The sequence below is a fragment of the Gordionus sp. m RMFG-2023 genome, chromosome 1 (assembly GCF_954871325.1).
Source record: "Gordionus sp. m RMFG-2023 chromosome 1, tfGorSpeb1-WG-v2, whole genome shotgun sequence".
Taxonomy (NCBI): Eukaryota; Metazoa; Nematomorpha; class Gordioida; order Chordodea; family Parachordodidae; genus Gordionus; species Gordionus sp. m RMFG-2023.
The window spans coordinates 5,926,234-5,948,819 of record NC_088775.1 but is presented as its reverse complement, the minus strand read 5'-3'; the positions used below and the strand labels follow the sequence as shown (position 1 = coordinate 5,948,819).

Below are 22,586 nucleotides of genomic sequence, written 5' to 3'. Positions count from 1 at the left end.
GGATTCAGGTACTAAAACACTTGTGATAACCTTGCTCATTTTTGTTCTGCAACAAGTAAGGTTTGCACTTATATTGGAGTCGTTAAATATCATGAGAAAAATATTTGACCCACATTGTGATGATATAGCTCTGTGAATGTTGAACTACATGATAGATGTATACGATTTCCGCAAATGTAGTTGCATCTGTATTATTTATTATTTTTGAGAATATTTTTGTATTGCAATCGATGTTGATATACTCCCCTGTACTGACTTATATGAATGAAATGATGTTGATTTATTATTGGATAATAATAAAACAGGATAGAAAGAAATTTACAAACTAGACATGTTTTTCGAATAAATATTTAAAATTATTTTAAAAATATAAAAATAATCAATTAATGTCTCTCAAAATTATTATTTATATATTAAAAATGTTAAAATACTAAAAAAAAATTGCGGGAGAAATTAAAAAATTGCGGTAGATTTTAGCGGGAGATTTATTATTGTGGTAGTTTTGCGGGAGAGAAATGTCTGAGTGTAAATTAAAAAACTGCGGGAGTCTCCCGCTGATGAGGGGAGACATGGCAACCCTGCATCCGATGGCTTTTCATCCAAAACATTTAATAACCTATTAAATTCATTCAGTTCTTTAAGTTTTTTGTTGCTGAGAGTTCCACATGGAAAATAACATTTCAAATATTTTAAAAGAGGTAATTAACTTTTTGAGAATAAAGAAAACAAAATACACTTGTAATTTTTTATGAATAGTAAAATATTTTGTGGGATTTATTCAAATATATATGATAAATAAAATCAATATAAATTTTGGAACAGTATGGGATAGGCTTTCTAGCAATATAAGAACAGAATTTAAGGATTGGCACAACCCTATTCTTTATTTTCCAAGTAAGTTATTATCAGGGGCGTCGCTAGCCTTTGCAATCTCTGGGGCTCAACTAAAAAAAATTTATGAGGGTTCCGCCCCCCATTACCCCTAATTTGCGAGCCTTCGGTCCGCTTTGCCTAGCCTTCTGCCGAATTTTATATTAATATATTATATTTTTTTAAAATTTGCAAACTCTGAACAATTATTCTGAATTTCATATTGTGTCATTAATTATATTATGCATACAAAATAAACTAGCATCTATATTATAATTTTCCGATGTCCTCACTATGTCATCGAGACGTCATGTCATCGCTACGTCATGTAATCGTTACGTCATGTCATCGGTACGTATTTATTTATTTTTATTTTTTATTTTTTATTTGTTTATTTGTTTATTTGTTTATTTGTTTATTTGTTTATTTGTTTATTTGTTTATTTTATTTATTTATCTTATACAAACAGATGATCCTATAACTTAAATTTTCTATGCAACTGTTGGAGGCTATATTAAAACCAAAAAGTAATACATTATTTACTATTGTTGATTTTATTTATTTTTTTATACAAACAGATGATCCTATAACTTAATGCAACTTTAGGAGTCCATATTAAAACCAAATAGTAATACATTATTTACTATTTGATTTTATTTATTTATTTTATACAAACAGATGATCCTATAACTTAAATTTTCTATGCAACTGTAGGAGGCCATATTAAAACCAAAAAGTAATACATTATTTACTATATATTACAAATTATTAATATTTTATATCTCTAGGCTTGGAAAATTTTTTACAAAATTACTGCAACTGTAGGAGGCATAATATTAGGAAGCATATAATTAAAGATATATATTATAAAAAAGTATATCAAGCCCAGCTCAACTCTTAATAATTTAAAAAGATTTTCTCAAGCCCACCTCAATCCCTAATAATTTTGAAACCCAGCCCAGAGATATTAAATTTATAATTAATGAAGGGGAAATTTCTATTTACCAATTAGTCTACGGGTAAAATATATTACTTTATAAAAATAATAATATAAGACTAACATTTAACATTAAAAAATCCCAATATAGGTTCAAGCCTACAATATTTGGGATAAATTTCCAAGCATCCAAGATCTTAATAATTTAAAAAGATTTTCTCAAGCCCATTTCAATCCCTAATAATTTTTGAAAACCAAGCCAATATTAATTTTGAGAAATATTTTTTAAACCCAGTCCAACCCATAATAATTTTGAAAAAATTTTCTCAAGCCTAGAGATATTAAATTTATTGAATTAACTCAGTTATGAATTTCTATATAAAATAATAATAATTGTGTAATATATTAGTAAATAATGTAATACTTTGACAATTGGTTTTAATATGGCCTCCTACAGTTGCACTAATTTTAAAAAAATCATGTGAATTGGTAATAAGGGAAACTGAGAAAGCCTGAACAAAGCAATTATTAGAGAATCATGACAAAATGAGGTGTGCCCTAATATTATTTATGTTTTTTTTGGTAAATTAGATAATTCCCCTTCGTGTAATGATAAATCAATTAAAAACTTAACTATCTCCGAGGTGGGAAAAAATTTTCAAAATTATATTGGATACGACTGGGCTTGGAACCTCAAAATTTATATTAGCTTGCACCTGACATGATATTATCTTTAACAAATTATTAAGGGTTGTGGGCTGGATAAACTTTTTAATAATTATATGCTTCCTAATATTGTGAGCTTGGATCTGGCATGACTTCTATCGTAAAAAAATGAATAATAATCTCATTCCTCGTTTAAATAATTAAAACAATACAAGACATTTCTAAAAATAATATTTTTTAATACAAAATCTATTTATTAGAGTATAAAATATTTTCGATTGCTGATATAAAAAATTTTTGAGCTCTAAAGAATTACAAGTGATAACAAAGGTTAATTATTTCATACATATGCCTCAATTTATAATGGATTTTAAAAACCACATAATATAATATAATTCTTACCAACTGTTACCATTTTAAACAATGTTTTATAGAATGGATTAATAAGGAAAAATTTATACGCCTAACCAAATCAACAATTCTTTAAGAAGAGAATATAAACGACCAATCCAAATCATAAAACTATATGATGGGTTAAAGCTTCCTCTTAGATGACATGATTGAAGCTAGATTGTAATCGAGAAAATTATTGTGAGATATTAAATTTCTATAAGATTATCTTCCATTTTTAATAATATATAAACGGCTACACAGTTGACCATTATTGCTTATCTAAAATCTTTCAGCAGCTGTAGTAATAATCTAAACTCACATAGATACACAAATAATAGATTCTGGAAAATTTGCCGTCATAACCATGACACTCACGATGTTAACTCATATCAAAATTTATTATGTTAGATAAATTGATAATACAAAAATCACTAAAAATCTTTATAAGAAATTAAGCAAATATATTGAAGCCTTATGTTATTTACAAGGCAAGGATGCCATATTAGAAATGAAACATTTTGTAATTATAAAATAAGAACCAGAGTGATATGATGAAAATAATTAAGATTTACATATTATTGTCGCACCACCTCTAGTTGGTATATTATATATTAAAATAATAGTAGTTAGTAATAATATCAAATATACTCGTATTAAAAATTTAACTTAAAACTGTTTTTCAAATAAGAAAAAAATGGCTTTCCTAAAAACATGTAAAAAAAGAGAAGAAAAGATATCTAATTTATTACATCCAATGTGGGATGATAATAAGATGTTTATAGATGGAGTTAAAGAATTCAATGCAAATTGTTATTTATATTTATTACCGCATTTATTAGTAAAATTTATTAAAATATTAACTGTAATATAACATATGTATAACTGTCAAATTCGTCTGTAAAAGTGGCATTTTACCTAATATTTTATAAACAATTATATATAATAGAGGATTATAAACTCTATATCTACTTGCTTTTTATTAGGAAATATCTTATGCTTATTTGGACCTTGGAAATATTTTTAGGAAGAGAAAATGAATAATATAGTTGATTAGTGATTTCGAACGCGACTAATTATATTATTTAATTTGTTAATTTACAATTAATAAATGGTTATATTTATTTAATTAGGGTTATATAACAATTTAAATAATAAAAGTCTATTAAGCTTCAACTGTTAATGCTAAATTAATATTTAGTAAGTGGATTTTCTACTGTTAACTTTGATTGCAATAACTGAAAATATAATTTATATGTATTAATCTAATATAATAATTAAAATAGTATTCATTTAATAAATATTTAGTTAGTCCTTTTAATTTGTACAAGAATTAAATCTATATATTACGTAATAGAATTATAAATGAAATCATTATGGGGGCAATCAAAATAATTTATTTTTAGCTCAAAGGATATTAAGGAGTCATTAAAATACAAATTTTTTTTTGCTTCAGTATCTATTCAAAATTTTTAGGGGGCTCGAGCCCCTGCGCGCCCTCCCTAGTGACGCCACTGGCTATTATCAACTTAAAATAAATAACATGAATATTTAATTAAGTAGGTTTTCCTATTTTATCCTTATTCAGATGATCCTAAAAGTTTATCAATCTCTTCTTGAGATAAAGAGTTCCAGAATTTCTGCAAACCTTTTGGTATTTTTATCGTTCCATGTCCTAAAAATATTATAATATCCTTTAATATATTATTCTTACAATTTAGAAGAATTTTATCACTTCAAAATTTAAAAAGTTATAAAAAAATGGAAGCAAGTTTGTCTTACAAAAAATAATTAAAAATAAAAACGGAGATGTGTTCAATTTGAAACATTGCATTTAAAATGCATTGTTTGCGTTTTGAAACACTGCGTTGCAACGTTCAATTTTTGCGTAATATTATAAAGGTAGTAAAAACGCAAAGCTATTCCTATTCATGGATATTTTTAAATTTTTGAAAATGAATGTATTATAAAGAATAAGATTTCCAAACATGTTTCATCGTGGAGAATATAGTCATGTTTTTATCTTGTATACATATGAATATAGGATTTTATTATGTTCGATTGATTTAAAATAATAAGCACCAATTGGTTCACTTCTAACTAACAACTAGTTAATAGGGTGTTGCAAAAATATACCGATGATATAAATCGGATATAGTCCAGCAATGCATACTACGCATCATCGGCCTTTATTATAACCTAACAGGTAATATTTAGTACTAGATTAAAATAAGCTAAAAATATTTTAAACATACATTCATAATATTTTAATTTCGTAAATGGTAAATATTTTACTATATTAATTGATGTATAATATTATATTAGGCAGAGAGAAAGCAAGTGAACAAATATTATCCTCCTGATTTCGATCCAAGCAAGCATTTCAGCTTAAATAAATATCATGGAACCCATGCCTTACGAGAACGGGCCAGAAAACTGGATCAGGGCATTCTTATTATCAGGTAAATATATGAAAAAAATATATTATTATATTAATTTTTTTTTAGATTTGAAATGCCATATAATATATGGTGTAATGGATGTGAAAATCATGTTGGAATGAGTGTTAGATTTAATGCTCAAAAATCAAAGATTGGGATGTATTATACCACACCAATTTATAAATTCAGAATGAAATGTCACCTTTGTCCTAATCATTTTGAAATGAAGACTGATCCACAGGTATTTGTTAATCAAAAATTTTTATTAATATCAAACTATCACAAAAATATGATTAATAACTTTAAAGATCAACTCTGTTATAATTAATAATTATATGGGTGAAAAATAATTAATTATGGTTATTAAAGTTTTTATATAAATCATTTATGAAATAAAAGAAACCTTTGTTTGAATTGATTTACAGATAATATATATTTTTTTAGATTTTTGTTCTAAAATATTCATAAAAGTTTTTTTATGCAATTTATTCAGCAATTAGCTTGATATTTTTCACAAATATGCATTTTGTAATGTCCACAAGAGACCTGCAAAAGAAATTGTAATATAAAATTACTTTTAATTCTCAATCCAACTCATAAATCAGAATATAAAGGAAATTAATTTATTTTTTAGTACATGTTATAATAAAAAATCTAAGATGAATAAAATTGTAAATATTTTATTATGAAACCATTATTTATTGATATATCAAATTCAAAATTTTAATAAAAATACTGTCGAACCCCCTAACTTTACTACCTGAAAAAATTTTCCTAATCAAAGCCAAAATAAATAATCACAATTTTGTGACCCAACTTGCTTCGAGGTTTGGGTTAGGCTTTGGACATCTAGTTCACACATTTATCTTTTTATATGATATACTTTAACAATTCATCAATGAAAAATTTAAAAATTTCCTTAACTTTATGGATATTTTATTCTACTGTCTGGTGTCAAGAGAGCTTTTATCTTATGATTTTCATCATAGCTGATAAACGAAAGAGTAGGAGTATATAATTTGTCAAATTTAATATTCATAAATATTAATTAACTCTCAATATTGGAATGGATTCTTGTTACTTGCATCATTATGGAAAAGAAACTGTCTTATGGGAATATTTAAAGAAAAATAGGGCCTAGCCTGTCCTGGAATTTTTAAAATTTTGTTCTTTTGAATAATTTTTATCGCAAATATTTTTTCAAAGGGAAAAATTGATAATACAAGCAGTAAATCTTTTTATTTTTGGGTTCGGTCCAGGTTTAAAATTTACCTACCTTGCGGGGTCTTCGAAATTATCCTTTACCCTTTTAAATTATTTCCCTTTAATTAGAATAATTTATAAAGCTATTGATTTTGATGATATATATATAATATATACAGGAGTAAATTTATTTTTCCACCATTTTATAAATATTTAATATAATAAATTATGTAAATAAGAATTTGGACTACATAATAATATCTGGAGCTCGAAGGCAAGAGAGAAGATGGGATGCTATTGCGAATGAACAAATTCAAACGGAGGGTATTATATATATTTTTTTTGATTCTTATTAAAGTAGACGTAATATTTTTGAAAAATTTATAAATGTCAGTATGTTTGTCACTGTTTGAGAACAAATAAAACACTATTATGTTCTGTGTTAAAGCAAATATATATTAGCTTCAATATATTATTCTTTCAACTTTAAATCATTTTTTGAGCACCTTTTTTAACAATTTAAAATCGGATTTTACTAAAATGTATTCCAGCATGTTTAGAATACCTATCTTATGAATTATAAATAATTTTGCCGTCAACCTTTGATATGGAAAAACTAATATAAATTATATTAAGTTCAAAATTTCATGACGAAATTGTCTGATATTTATAGGGTAGGTATTCCAAACATGATAGAATACACTTCTGATAAAATTAAATTTAAAAAAAAACGCGCACAAAAAATAATTTAAAGTTGAAAATATAACACACTGACGCTAACATATGTATGTATATTTATTTTACATGCTTTAACATTATTATTATTCATTATTTTATTATTATTATTATTATAACAGAAAAAAAGGAGCACCACAAGATGGAAAAAGATTCTATGTACAAATTGGAGAGAGGGGTAGAAGACGAAGGCAAAAAGATGTCCCTTATACCAACTATGGAACGTTTAGTTCAAATACAAGATACGCTTTGGGATGACGATTTCTCCCAAAATAAGAGGCTCCGAGATCAATTGCGGGTTTCATGTTTTTTATTTTATTTATATTTAAAAAAAAATAAATTATAGTTAAAAAATTGCAAATAAACAAATAAAATTGGAATACTGAATAACCGATAGAATTACCTCCCAAACACGATAATTTGTCAAAAAAATTATAGAGTTATTGGCGATTATTTGGTCCAGAAGTGTCAAACATAAAGTCATAGATTTTTAACTAAAAATGGCGTTTTTTAGGATTAATGATACCCAATAGGTGACAATATATTTTTTTTTAGGGTTTGACCCTTTTGCATAAGGTATTCCAACATCCATCGACAAACAAAATTTGTTTTATTTATTTTTATTGAAATCTAAGGTAATAATATAAAAAAAAATATATTCATAGTTTTACTTATGGAGATAGAACCTAAAACAGTCATCTTCTCACACTTTATCATACGAATTAAGGTTCTACTTCCTCGTTTCTAACCCTGTATTATATGCACTATGTTGAATACTTTTTTTTTGCCAAACTAGATTTTTTCTTCCTCTCGATACCATTAATAATCTCATGGCTCACTTTTTTTAAAAAAAAATTCTAAATTTCTTAAAAGATGGGTATATGGAATGAGATACACATTATTCAATAAAGGGCAATAAATCACTTTTTTTTTTGCCGTTTTCAAAAATTTTTATTAGTTTTATTATAATAAAATTCTAACAAAAAAAGAGGATTTTTTATAGTTTAAGTATCTTATAAATTTAAAAAAAAAATGATCTGAATGGGACGTAAAAACCCTTATAATAATCCGGCGGCGATTTATATATTTAAATTTTTTAAAATGCGTGATTCATTTTAGATGGGTTTATTTATTTGTGTTTGAAAGTGTTTTTTTTGATCGCTTTCAATCAGAGTTAGAATGGCAACCCCCAGAACTGCGTTAAATTTCGTGATTCTTTAAGTGCATCGTTCTCTTTTATGTTGTAAAAATAACAGAGCTATTCTTCTCACGCCCATCAAACTAGGTTTTAAAAAAAAGATAGATGGGGAGGGGGTTAATTTAAAATGACAAGAATCCGCCAATTTTTGGGCAGGCATTAAATTACCTTTGCGTGCATGAAGATTAGCTTTATGTTTAAGCGCTTATGGGCGTTTAAAAAGATAGTAAAAAGTTTTTTTTCAAAATTTTTGGCATCAGAACCACTTTGAAAATATTTTGCAATTCATAACTCTTTTTCATTTAGTCCAGGTGGCTATAACTCTGTGAAACTTTGGTTTTGCTATCTAAACGTTATTTTATAGATTAAAATTTATGGTATCATATATTTATCTTATTAAAAATTTAGAAAGAGAAAAAAATGGAAAAGATCAAAACCGAGGAGGAAAATTCAGTGAAATCTAAATACAGCCTCAATATTCCAATTTTAGATAAATCGGACAAGGACAAATACTTAGCCAAACTTATACTGCATAATGCTAAAAAAGGTATAAAATTATATACTTGCCCAAGAATTCGAAATTGAATGCCTTTATGGGGAAGGGGAATCTTAAGATATAAATAGGGATTATATTGTGATTAGTGCTGCTGTTAAACGGCTCTATTTCTCCAATTTTAAATTAAGATTTTAGTCCGGAATAATATTAGAGCCGCGAAATTTTGTTTATAGGATGTCCACAAACCCTTTTGCTATCTGTGAGCAAAATCACCAGGCTCGCATAACATTTTTTGGCGGAAATATTGGATTAGCCATTTTTTTAAAAATCGAGCCGTTTAACACCACTACTCGGTTATGGATATGTATATTGGATATGTTCCCCATTAATCTATTCACTAAATTTTCGTCTGCGGAATTAAGAGATTAGGGAAAAGGAATTGGTAAAAGATAGAATTTCTTTTACTATACAATCAACTTCCCTTTTTTCAGGAATGTTTCAATATTTTTTAGTAGCAATTGGCTAGATGAATGACTCAATAATTAATAAACAAAATGTACCAAGTAACTGGTGACATGAAAAGGAGCGTTTATAGGGAAACAGCGTTATTAAGGGGGGGGGGATGTATTTAAAAACAGTTAAAATTTTTATGAAAAACAATTGTATTTAAGCAATGACCAAATTTTCATGTTTTATTAATCACGTTATATTCAATCAATTGCAATAAACATTAAAAGAATTAGCGTGTTATTAGAACCCTTGATTGGGCTCTATTTATTTATTGGTCTGATCCGAGAAAAAATTCAAATTTTTTTATTTACCAAGCCCCCGGAAATGTCTATCCCAATCCGATCTACACGAGTTTGGTTGGATCGATTGGGCTCTTAAAGCAAATCATCGATATTGTATACATGTACTCTATCCAGCCATATTAATTTTGAAAGGTCATTTTTCCCCCAGCGATAATATACACACTTTTCAACACACAAATATGATGATACTTTTCTAGAGAACATCAACAATTGACGTTGGAGCTCTGCAAAATCAATTTTCAGGCCTGTCAAGCCCGACCTAAATTTTTATTTAAAGATGGAGCCTGTCCCAAACTGATTATTTTTAGGCCCACATCCGAAGAGCAAAATTTTAACCGCAAATTATCTAAATGTATTTTTGTTAAAAAAATATTAAACCCCATCCGAACCCTAGCTTTAAGGAATAATTTTAAGGCCTTTACTTAAGGGTTATAACATAATATTATTATATATGAAAAAAAATGGTTGTCTTCATATATCTGTGGGCTAGTCGGTGATTGGGTTGATCGCAAATCCGATAAATCTGAGTTCGAATTTAACAAGGGCCATGTTTTTCTCCTGAAGCCAACTTGGTGACCATACTTGAGAATGGTAGGGGGGGGGGTGATAATTAGTAGATCGGACTCGACCACGTGATTTCGTTAATATATTAAACAAAATAAAAACAATTCTTATATCTTGACAAAATTTGGTCGTTGCTTAGCAAAAGGCTTGACATGCATTATCGCTAGAGCTAGTGTTGTTAAACGGCTCGTTCTGAGCCGATTTTTATAAACGGCTAACTCAATATTTCATGCAGAAAAATACTACTCAAACTTGAAGATTTTGCTCGTAGAAGGAACACTCGAGGCTTAGGCAATATTTTTATGGCTAAAATATTGAGTTAGCCGTTTTAAAAAATCGGCTCAAAACGAGCCGTAACAACACTAACTAGAGCCCGTCATTAACTCGATTGTCTCGCTTAAATCTTAGACCATTATATATTACTATTCTTTGCAAAATTATTATCAAACTAACTTACATAATTCAACTTTAAAAAAAACAAAATATATTTAAGATCACGTTCAACTCGCGAAAAGTATAAAATCATCCATGCGAAAGCAAAAAATATTGCCCTCCTCTTCGATTCCTCGGAACATCAAATTATCCAAAAAATCAAAATTATTTTTAGAAAAACTCAAGAATACCTCTTCCGCCTCCTCCAAAATATTTTCTAACCCTAATGGTAACGCCTATCAAAATGTCAAATTAAAAAATTGATTGATCATGAATTATTTATATTTTATACAAAAAAAATAAAGAATGTTATTATTTATTTATTTTATATAATGATATGTTTTTATATCTTTGATTTTTAATAAATATTTATTTATTGCCTCTTATTTATTTATTTTAAAATGGTGGTTGTTAAATCACTTGACTTTGGTAAACTCCAAAACGGCTCAGTCAAGTTCCTAAAAAAAAGAAATGTAGTCTCAATCTTCACCTTGCAACTTGGTGATTTTATTAATTTTTTTTGTAGCTTGGCTAATCAGGATTGGAAGCTTGCCAAAGTTGATCAGGTGTTCCCATTATGACCAGGACAGTCCCGAATTTTTTGGGCTGAGTGATTTTATTTTTAAAAAATTACGAAATATTTCTGGGGGAAAACGTCACCATTTTGAAATCTTATACCTCTAAAATTTCTCTCATTTTATTGTAAACTTGTATCATTGGAACCAAAAATTTCAGGGTCTTGGGCCATTTCCAAACAAAACTTTTTTCAAAGCGAGAAAAAAGCAAATGCAACGTAATAGATGTATCCTTCCAAATACGACATCAGTAAATCACTGAATGTTCTTAACAAAAGAACCCGGACAAAAATATTTATCGAAAATGGACAGAAATACTTCAGTTTAAAAATGTTTTTTAAAAGGGTAATTTAAAATTTTTTTCTCTTTTTAAGCGTTCAAAATTTTTTCAAAAATTGAGGTATTTTGTCCGTGGGATTTTTTCTCCAGTGCCTTTTTGTCCTGGGTACTTATGGTCATTTTGTCCAGGGCATTTTTGTCAGTTCATTTAATGCAGACGATTTTGTGTTTTTTTAACTATCAAACTATTTTGATATTTAATAAAGATTAAGCCTGACACGATTAACCAGGGGAAACATAATTACTCAAATAAAGTATTAGATGAATTGTGGATTTTATTTGCTAGAATATTAGCTTTAGGTAACATTGGTTCTCTTTTCTATGGACATCATTTTTTTTACACAAATTATACAACTTTATTTAAAATTGCGATTTAAATTTTGTAATTTTAAAATGATCAGCTGTATACTAAAAATCATTTGTTTTGGAAGTAAAAATATATTTAGAAAAATCTTCAAATAAATGTTTTGTTTGAAAATGGCCCTTGGGGTTATATTTTGCAAAAATTTATTTTTCTAAAAAAAAATAGTCTCAATCAAATCTTAGAAAATTTTGAGGACTTGTATACTTTTTTTTAACAATATTCGAAATTTCATAAAAGGGCCGTGCAAATAGGGGAGCGGGCGAGCGGGGCGCGATTTTAGGGGCCGCCATTTTTTATAATTTTACTCAATTATTTTTAGCCTCCCGGGAAAATTTTTTTTTTGTGTATGTTAGCGTCAAATGTGTTATTTCCGGAAATATGTTACTTTTTAAACTTTAAATCATTTGTTGAGCACCTTTTTTAACAATTTAAAATCGGATTTTACCGAAATGTATTCCAGCATGTTTATAGAACACATGTTTTATGAATTGTAAGATAATTTTGCCTTTAACCTTTGAGTCATTTATAATTTATATAATAATCTACGGAAAAACGAATAAAATTTTTATTAAAGTTCAAAAGTTCATGGCGAAATTGTCTGTTATAGGGTAGGTATTCCAAAAATGATAGAATAACATTTCCGGTAAGATCAGATTTTAAAATTAAAAAAAAAAACGCGCTCAAAAAATGATGTTGAAAAAAATATTACATTGCCTGGAAAAACACATTGAAGCTAAAATATATACTACATACAAGATATTTTATTAATATTTATATTTTATAAAAAATCCAATGACATATAGTACCTAGACTGACGATTCATTCATTAAAAGTGTACCTCAATGCAAATCAGCTGGGGACGCCATATTGGTTGCCTATACCATTAAAATTTTAAACGAAACTTTATTAAAGAATTGCCTTATCATCTAGATAATAAGGAAGCAAGTTACCATTACCTATATAATAATTCTCTAGAATCATTAAAATTTAACAACATTTTTAAAAAAAATAATGTTAATACAGTTGTTTGTTTCACATTTTCATCACCACAATATCCAATTTTTCCTATGTTATATCCGACTAAACATTATGTCATTGAAAAAATCCAAATATTCGAAAAAAGGTTTGGCAATTTTCTTATTTTTAATATATTTTAGTAAATTTGATTATTTTATTTATTTTCCTTTTTTTTCTTCTCTATTTATAAATAATCTTTAAAAACATTTTAATTAAATTTTCTATTGGCAAAGGAAACAAGATAATCGGTAGTAAATAAATATAATAAATTAATTTTTTTTAAAAGAACGATTTCTATTAACAAATTTTGATAAATATTTGGTCTATTTTCTCTTAAAGGTCTTGTTTTCATAGCTGTAAAAGCTAAGAGGCACTTTTGGATATTCTGATTAGTAAATATAAAAGTAAAAAAAAGTTTGCACTTAAGTCTTCGTTTTATGCATATACCTTTCAGGTGGGCAAACTTTAAATTACTTTAATCTTGATTGAGTATTTTGATTTTAGATTCCACTTTTAATGTTTAATTTGATAATATGCTAGCAGACCCTTTGATCCCAAATGCTGCACAAAAGGATTCCCTTGACTCAGCAAAAGAGATTGCACAGGAATTGATAATGAGTCTAGAAGAGCAGTGTTTTTCTTCAATAACATTAATTAGTAGACATAATTGAATTTTTAAATGATTACAAGATATAGCGAGAAATTCGTTGTAGAAACATTTCCAGCTGTTAAAGCTCTTTAAAGATCATTTTGGATCGATATTAAATATACCAGAATTGATAAATGTGCCCGATAAAAGCTAAAAGAAGGTTGTCAATCAAATATTTAACAGATTAGGAAAGTTAGAATGCGATATTAATCCGCAAGATCTACTAATTGTATTAAAAACTCCATTCGAAATTTTTCGCGATATTAATTATACTAGATTAAGTGAAGGTTTACCAAATATATCCATTGGATTAAGGATCACTATAATCATTCCAATTGCCGTGGCATCCGCAGAACACAGCCTCTCAGATCCTGTATGGCACAGGACCGACTTGTTTCTCTAATTTCAATAGAAAATGATATAGCCTCATCACTAGATTATGCTGACATAATATCCTTTTTCGCAAATAAAATGGCGAGGAGGATAAATTGCGATATTTTATTCTATGATTATATTCGTTTTTTTATGATGTACTTTATTCATCATTAGTGACGCAAAATGATTTTTTTAAAACGGTTATCTCAGTTTTTTATCCAGAATTATTACGCAAGCTTGAAGAATTTGCTCATAGAGGGTTCAATGGTTTAGACATCTATTAGCGAAATCTCGAAGCTTATGCAACATTTTTCTGGCTAAAATATTGAGTAAGCCGTTTTTAAAAAATCGGCGCAAATGAAATATTTATTTATGATTAAAATAAGTTTATATGCTTCTAATTCTTGATTGCTAAAAGTTATCAAATAAGCTTAGGCAAATTGTGTTTTTTTTAAGGGGCCGTCAATTAATTTTTTGTCCTGGGCTGCCAAAAGTCTCGACACGGCATTGTATCGAAGTGCGGTGTTTCTCGTGCCACTCAGTATATTCAACAGAATATAGTAATCTTTAGCACAAAAAGAGATTTACCCTTTTACATATTACATTATTCTACAAAAGTAGAAACCTTAAACAGTTTAGTTTGCAAATAGTTTACTAGGGAGAGTAGGGCCTCGGGTTTCGCCTTTTCCCCCCTCCACAAAATAGCATCGGTTAATAGAATTACTTTTTCTTTTTTTTAGTTTGTCCCGGAAAAACTGAAAACGAAGTTCCTGTTTGATTAACTTAAAATGAACAATATAAAACCACCAATGGCATTTAAATTTTTTTTTAGTTAAATAAAGGGAGGGGAGGGGGCGTGGGTGATTAAAAGTTAAGTTTATTGATAGTTAAAAAGAATAAAAAGATCTCGACCAAGATCTCGAAAAATCTATGCTGGAATCGCATCGAATCTAGGATTGTTGATCATTTGATCTCGATCCTTCAACTCTGAAATATAAATACTTATGATATAAATATAATATAATCAACTCGTATTTAGTTTTATCAGACATATCCCAAAAATAATAATTTTTTTTGGGATTTTCTTTCTAATTATTTATATAAGTTGGTGTTTAATCCATCTTCGCTAGGATCATGAAACATTTCTATCGAAAATAATTTTTTCCTGTAATTATTAGTGTTGACAAGCGGGGATGTTAGCTTGACTTGTACGTTAGAATTTGTAGGAATTATTCGGGATTTAGCTCAATATAAAGAATTTAAATTTAAGATTTTAAAACGATTCTTTTTTATAAAAAAGTTAACTGATTAAAAATAATATATCTTCTTTTTTTTATATACAACGAATCAATTATCTAAAATTGTATAACACATAAAATCACGTTATCCAATTTACAACATATAATATATTATTACAATATATTATATCGTTACTAAAGAATGATCGCCTTAAACATTCTAAAATAAAGTATATTAAAATATAAAGTTACAAACATGTAAATTAGATTAGTGTAAAGAAAAAGAAATTTGGTTACGGAACAAAAAAAGCCTGAACCTTGACTAATTGATTTCTTTTATAGAGATGATAAAATTTTTTTTATATATTTACGAGTCCCTAATAAGTGTTTCGCAGGACCATAGACGAGGAAATTATTAAGAACGTTAAACCCCTCCAGAAAATGTGTAAAGTATACGATTTCTGAACCCCGATTAACATAGTTCTAATGGCGAGAAAATTAACTATTTTGGAATAAACATCATAGTAAACCCAAAAAAGTGAGGTTTATATAAAACAAAATTATTTCAGATTTTTTTTTTTATTAATGGATATTTTACAATATCTATTATAAGGAATTTTTGTTAAAACAAATTATGTCTGACCTAGTTTTCTATTTTGATAGTAAAATAATTACAAGTTGACAATTTATATCTTTTTTAATTTACTTGGACATGGGCATTTAAAAAAAATTAGTTTAAATGACTTGTTTATTTTTAAATGTCAAAATAAGTTTTAGGGAAGAATAAATTCCTATGAGGCAGTTTGTAAAGATAAGAAAAAAGGGTAGAAATTAAAATGACGCTGAGTTAACATAGAGTATGCCTCCGATACATCTTTCGTACATAATAGCAGATCCCCAATAGGGGGTCATACAATGAGTAGAGTAATAATAAAAAAATAATGAACATCTTTAATAATTGTCGATAGTCATCAAAAATCAACAATAAACTCGTATCTATATATGTTAATGCCTAAAAAATTTCAGGTCCACTTTTTTCCCGATTTTGTGGAAGCGTATTTTTGTCCTTGATTTAGCAAAAATGAAAAATCAGATAACACTCTATTTTTTCAAATACTTTTTACCCCATAACACAAGAGCCCCCTTTTTTGTTTCGATGAAGATTATTACATTAAAAAGGAAAGGATCATAAAAAAATTAAGGAATTTATGATTTTTTCAACAATGATTTAGAAAAAAAATACATAGTTTATAATATTTTCTAACCAGCCATTAATTAATTAATATTCAAAAACGATAATTTTATAAATATATATTATTTTTGAAAAAAAAGAAAGGAAAATAGATTTAAATTTTGAAATTTATAATGCTTATTTTAATCTCCCCTTACTTTAGTCTAATTGGATTATATATTATATTAATATAATATTGTGATATTTAAAATTTAGTCAAACTAATTATATATTGAATGAAAAAATTATTATTCCAACTACATATGTCCTTGAATTATCTATTTTTTTAAAATAGAAATTATCACTTATCATTTTAACACTATTATATTATAGACCATTATAAGTTTCTTCAAATTATATTGCAACAGAATTATAATCCCAAAAATCAAAAAATTATTAAAATTTGAATCTCAATATCTCCTCAAGTTATACCATTCATATTATTATTATGTAATAATGATAATAAAAATATTTAAAATAATTTTTTATTAAAATTTATCCACAAGGAAAGCATTTAAAAGGTTTAAAGCATTTTTACATTTTTATAAAATAAATCGATCATCTTTTTGCACGATAATTTAGAAACCTTTTTTTGGACCCGGTTACAGATTACTTTAATTTAAATCTAAAAATTCTTTTTTCAATGGGGATCTATCATTTTTATAAGGACGATTTCAAAAGTTTGATTTGGCATGAAACGTATTCCAGCATATTTCTAATAACTATTCTACGAATTTGGGAACCATTGTTGCCATTAAATTTGGTTTTATTAAATCTATTTATAAAAATCAATATAAAAATGAATCCAGTTAAGTTCTGGTCACATATGCTTCCACTTAGTAGTGTTGCTAAAAGGCTAATCCAATATATTAGCCAAATAAAATTCCGGATGCCTTCGGATTTCGTTAATAGATATCCATACCTTTCTGCCACCTATGAGCAAAAAATTTCCAAGCTTGCGATAATATTTTTGGCTAAAATATCGGGTTAGTTGTTTTTAAAAAATTGAGCCGTTTAACAACACCACTACTTACCATAATTCTTGAATTTACTCCGAAAGAATATTATAAGCGGATTATTGCTGTATTGCTTCAAATGATTTATTATTGAAATTTTTTTTTTTAAATTAAAAATGTACTATAATTACAAAAAGCATGAATTTTTTTTTAAAAAATATAATCGTATTTGAAATATCGATAATAATTTCATATTTGGCTAAAAAGTTTTTTTCGAAGACGTCGGCCGCCTAATAATAACAAATTCTGGGGAGTCTCGTGAATGCTTTTACTTTAGGAAGAGGATCGCAATAGCCAAGGGCTGCTAATGGCAATGTCTCCTAGCATTTCAGCCAGTTATGTGCAAAATCTTTAAGCTTATATTATGTTATTTTGATTATATTCTTAATTGAGTAGTTTTTTTAAATCTACCCGAATCGAGTTTTTAACAACACTAGGGCTAATTATGTTTCCTTTATTAATTCGATCTCTCCTGATGGTCAAGGGGAGTTTTTTTTTTGAATATGTATTGGTTTATTTTGTATTTTCCCATTATGATTAGTTCTAACCACTTAATATATTAAGTATAACTAATGAATATCCATAAATTTACTAACAAAATATGGGCATTTAAAAAAAATTTTTAACACCTAGAGGATCGAAAATTATACTGCAAAAAAAAATCTTGACGAAAAACAATAAAAGTCATAAATATTATAACTAACTTTTCAAACACATTTGTAAAAATGACAATAGCAAATGAAGTATATATACTATAATAATTTAACATAATTTATTGACTTCCAATATTTTTATTGTTCAATTTATATGTAAAAGATACTCATAATAAAATTAATTACAAGTGGACGCTATTTAGTTATATTGTCCGATCATTTATGATGTAATCGTCATAGGAGCCAATGTAAACTTCTTCATTTTTTATCAAATTTATAATGGTATCAACTCTATGTCTATATGTTATAAGAGTATGATTGTTTTAAACATTTTGGCTAGTTTGTAATAAATATTTGTTAGACGACATTACTCAATTTATTTAAAAAAAATGTGATGAATAATTAAAATTGAAAAATTATATATAAATAAAATAAAATTAATAATAATAAAAAAATGTATACATTTAATTCTTATTTTAATTGATTAAATTAAATTAAAATTAAAATTATATAATTGTATTTATAAGGGTGGAAAGAAAGGGTCATGTCAATATTATTATGTATTATCATAAAATAAATTTTTATTTTAATATTCGTTTTGGATTGGATAACTGGTTAAGATTAAAATTTTACTTTAATATCGAAATAATAAATGATTTTTGTTAATAATTGAAATTCATAACATTTTCTTACATCACGTATTATTTATAATTAATTATTTTTAATGGCGCACTTATAAATTTATGCAATTATTTAATTATAAATATTATAAATAAATGTATAAAACTTTATTTGGACATTTTATACAAGCTAAAATTGTGCAGGAAAAATAATTTTTGTTAAAATTCCAAAAACTACATTAAAAAGTAAAAAAAATAAATTTATTTAATATATTTATTTTGCCAAAAATATTTTTTCTCACCTTTTAATTGTTTAAGAAAATTACCTTATAATTTATTTATATTATATAATAACTATATAATAAAATTTTATATTATATATTTATACCTCTTTGAAAATTATTATAATGAACAAAATTTTATTAAGTTTGGACTTTTATAGTTGCTATTTGAAAGATTAATAATAATAATAAAAAAATTAATACTTATCTTTACAAAAATAGAAAATATATTACTATTTAAAAAGAGTGAGTTAATTACGTGGTATTATAATAGTTATATTTATAATATTATGATATTATGATATTTTCCCATGGAACAACTGTGGAAATACACGTTTTATACGATTATTTTTGTGAATTTTTTTTCTTCTACAAAATAATGGATTTGGAATGATTTTTGGCTTGTATTAGATTAGGTATTATAAAATTTATTATAAAAATATTTAAAATAACGCAAGAAAATTATTTAGGATAAAAAAAATTAATAAAATAATATATAGAGTGAAGTCTCAAACAAGTTTGATCACTTAATAATTGGGTCGAGATTTAGATTTATCTGCTCTCATTGTTAGAATTGTACTGGGGATCTACCCTAAAAAGTGATCCTGATGAGGAAAAGACGACCTAGGAGATCTCCATCTTTATTCAGTCTATTTATATTTTATGTATATGCTATTTTCTCTCCCACGCCCATCCCCTTCTCAAAAGAAAAAAGTAAGAATTAGAAGGAAATAAAATATTTTTTGGGCTATAAGCCGGACCGAGTACCCCGGGTACCGCCGGTCCAGGGCTCAACGGCCTTGCCAGGAATCTACCTTATAACATATATTTAAAAAAAATATAAACTTACCCTAGACCATATCTGACAAAGAGCAAGTTGGTTTCAGTATAAAAAAAACCTCAACCCCGAGAATCGTAATAACTTGCCACACTTCCTTCTTTCAGGTCTAAGGCAATGTCCTAGTTAGAATTATAGTTGAAGCTAGGGCCCCCTATTTTGGTTTGTTTTGAGTGTTTGGGGGCGTTGTTATTTTTCTTATTTGTGTGTTTTTATCATTATCATTATTATTTTGTTTTTTTTCTTTATTTTAAAAAAAAATATCTTCTACGTTTTAGGCTGTTTAGTTAAAGATAGCCGGCTAAACAGCCAGCTGCTTAGCATTAAGTCGAACCAGGGCATGACCTAAAACCTAACAGAACATTTAAAAAAATAAAACTGTCATTCTTATTTTGACATATTTAATGTTTCTTTTTGGAAGGCTACAATTTTTTCTCACCTAACCAATATCAAATTATTATTTTGAAAATCTTTGAAATCTAAACCGATTTTATTTGATTCTTATATAGGTATAGTTGAGAGAGTAAAAAAATTTTTTTAAAAACCGAAAACAAATGTAAAATTATACAAGAATAAAAATGAATACAGAAATAATAAAATAAATAAAAATAAGAATATAGATAAAGGCATTGAGAAAGAGCAAAAATAATATATTGGTTAACAATCCTAATACTTTAAAATATATCGTAATTATTGTGTTTAAGGTACTTTTTATGGAATAAATACGTAAGAATGGAAGCCGCGTGTCCAAATTGAGAAGAGTTAATGGAATGATGGAAACCAAAGTTACGAACCCGAACTTAGGGTCCAGGAACTTTAAACTCTATTTAGAAATTTTGATAACAGATACTTAATTTTTTTTAAGGGGCCCGAACATACCCCGGGTTCGATTGGTTGTCTATAAATAGATCTCCTTTCATTTCTGAGGTTTCAAAATGCCTTCTGAACCCGAATTTGGGATCAGACTAAAAAAAAACTTTTCCAAAAAAGGAAAAGAATAAAATAACCATAAATAAGATACCCTTTTAAATGTTTAAATGAATTAAAATAAAAAATGACAGTGTAAGTTTTTATAAAAACATATGGAAAAAGCGTAAAATCAATATACGGTATATTTTGGCAAAATCGGGAGGTTTACGGCAACAAGAGATCTGACACTCATTTTTGATCATATTCATTCTTTCATATTATGAGGAAGAAGCATATTTATATCGAAGGACTTCAAAAACATGAACTAATATTGAGCAATCAAAAAGATGTACAAAGAAGGGACTATAAACACTTCTTAAGGAAAATTAGTTTTGAATTTTAAAAAAATATATAAATAATAGTAATATACAATTTTTTTTTTTAAAACTCCCTTTCATTAAATTTTAATATTTTTCTTTTTCCCGATATATTTTTGTATAAAAAAAAATTAAGTATAAAACTACATTTTTAGAGTAAAAATTAAAGTTACGATATTGTAAAATACATGCCGCTTTTAAATATTAGAAAATAAATCGTCAAATAAGAAAATATAATAATAATTTTATTAGATTTCAAAAATATTATCTAATTTGTCTTGCCACATCACAAAGGAATTGTTTTAGAATATTAATTTATAGGAAAAAATAAAGGACTTGTAATATCAAAGTATTACTTGAAAGTTGACAAATTGCCAATTTTATGGTTGGTATATATAAATATAATTTCAGGCAATGTTAAAGAAATAAGAAGAATGATTGTCTTTTATTTTTACGGTTATTTTTATTTATTAACCTTGACAAATTCAAAATGCATTTTTATTTAAAAAAAAACGAATTGTTAATAACTACAATATTTAGCATCATAATACTGATTTTATCTTTATATTTTTAGATTTTTTTAGATTTCCCGTATATATTTCAAAGTTCCTAGAATTCTTTTTATTCTCTATTCTTTAGTATATTATATCCGCTTGCGATATGTTACGGAAATACCCCCTTCTTGGAAAGTAATAATCCCAGAGTTTCGCAATATGAATTTGCACGCGTTAGGTTTATTCTCATATACAAATCAAACATAAAATATAAACTTATCTAGAAAAACCTTGTTAACACAGTTTCTGTCTTGTATTTATTTTTTTACCCTACAATTATAACTATTTTAATCTTTTTAAAATAGAGTGAAAAGTGAATGCAATTTTTTTTAGATAGATTATCTCCTATATAAATTAAATTATTTTCTCTGTCTCTAACATTTAAAAAACTCGCCATATTAAAGTTCATATTTAGTATAAATGTTAATCTATATATAATATATATTATTAGATTGTTTATCTTAATTTTTTTTTTTTAGCAATCTCTTTAATTTTTCAATTAAATTCTGGCAATTTACATGGATTACCTAAGAATTAATGTTGTTAAACTGCTCGATTTAGCGAATTTCAGATTTTATGAGATTTCGTTAATAGATATTAAAACCTTTCTGCCGTCCGTGAGCAAAATATCCAGATTTGCGTAATAATTTTTTTGACTAAAACCTTGCGTTAGCCGTTTTTTTTAAAAATAGAGTTGTTTAACAATACTACCCTTAAGATATTAATCAGTTCAAATACACTATAAATATATTACAATTTTTTCAAATCTCAATGGAACACCTAGAATCTATTTCTGTTTTTTAAAA

The 22,586-nt window shown here is 26.6% G+C and overlaps 1 protein-coding gene across 1 annotated transcript; it reads left to right on the top strand.

Annotated features, from left to right (window-relative positions):
* The first annotated feature begins 5,100 nt into the window (after positions 1 to 5,100).
* Positions 5,101 to 11,038, top strand: LOC135931784 (probable splicing factor YJU2B). The gene is made up of 7 exons (XM_065469081.1): positions 5,101 to 5,145; positions 5,189 to 5,325; positions 5,371 to 5,545; positions 6,747 to 6,831; positions 7,365 to 7,540; positions 8,849 to 8,987; positions 10,806 to 11,038. The coding sequence occupies exons 1-7, from the start codon at positions 5,143 to 5,145 to the stop codon at positions 11,006 to 11,008; spliced, it is 918 nt and encodes a 305-aa protein (XP_065325153.1). The 5' UTR covers positions 5,101 to 5,142; the 3' UTR covers positions 11,009 to 11,038.
* The last annotated feature ends 11,548 nt before the right edge of the window (positions 11,039 to 22,586 follow it).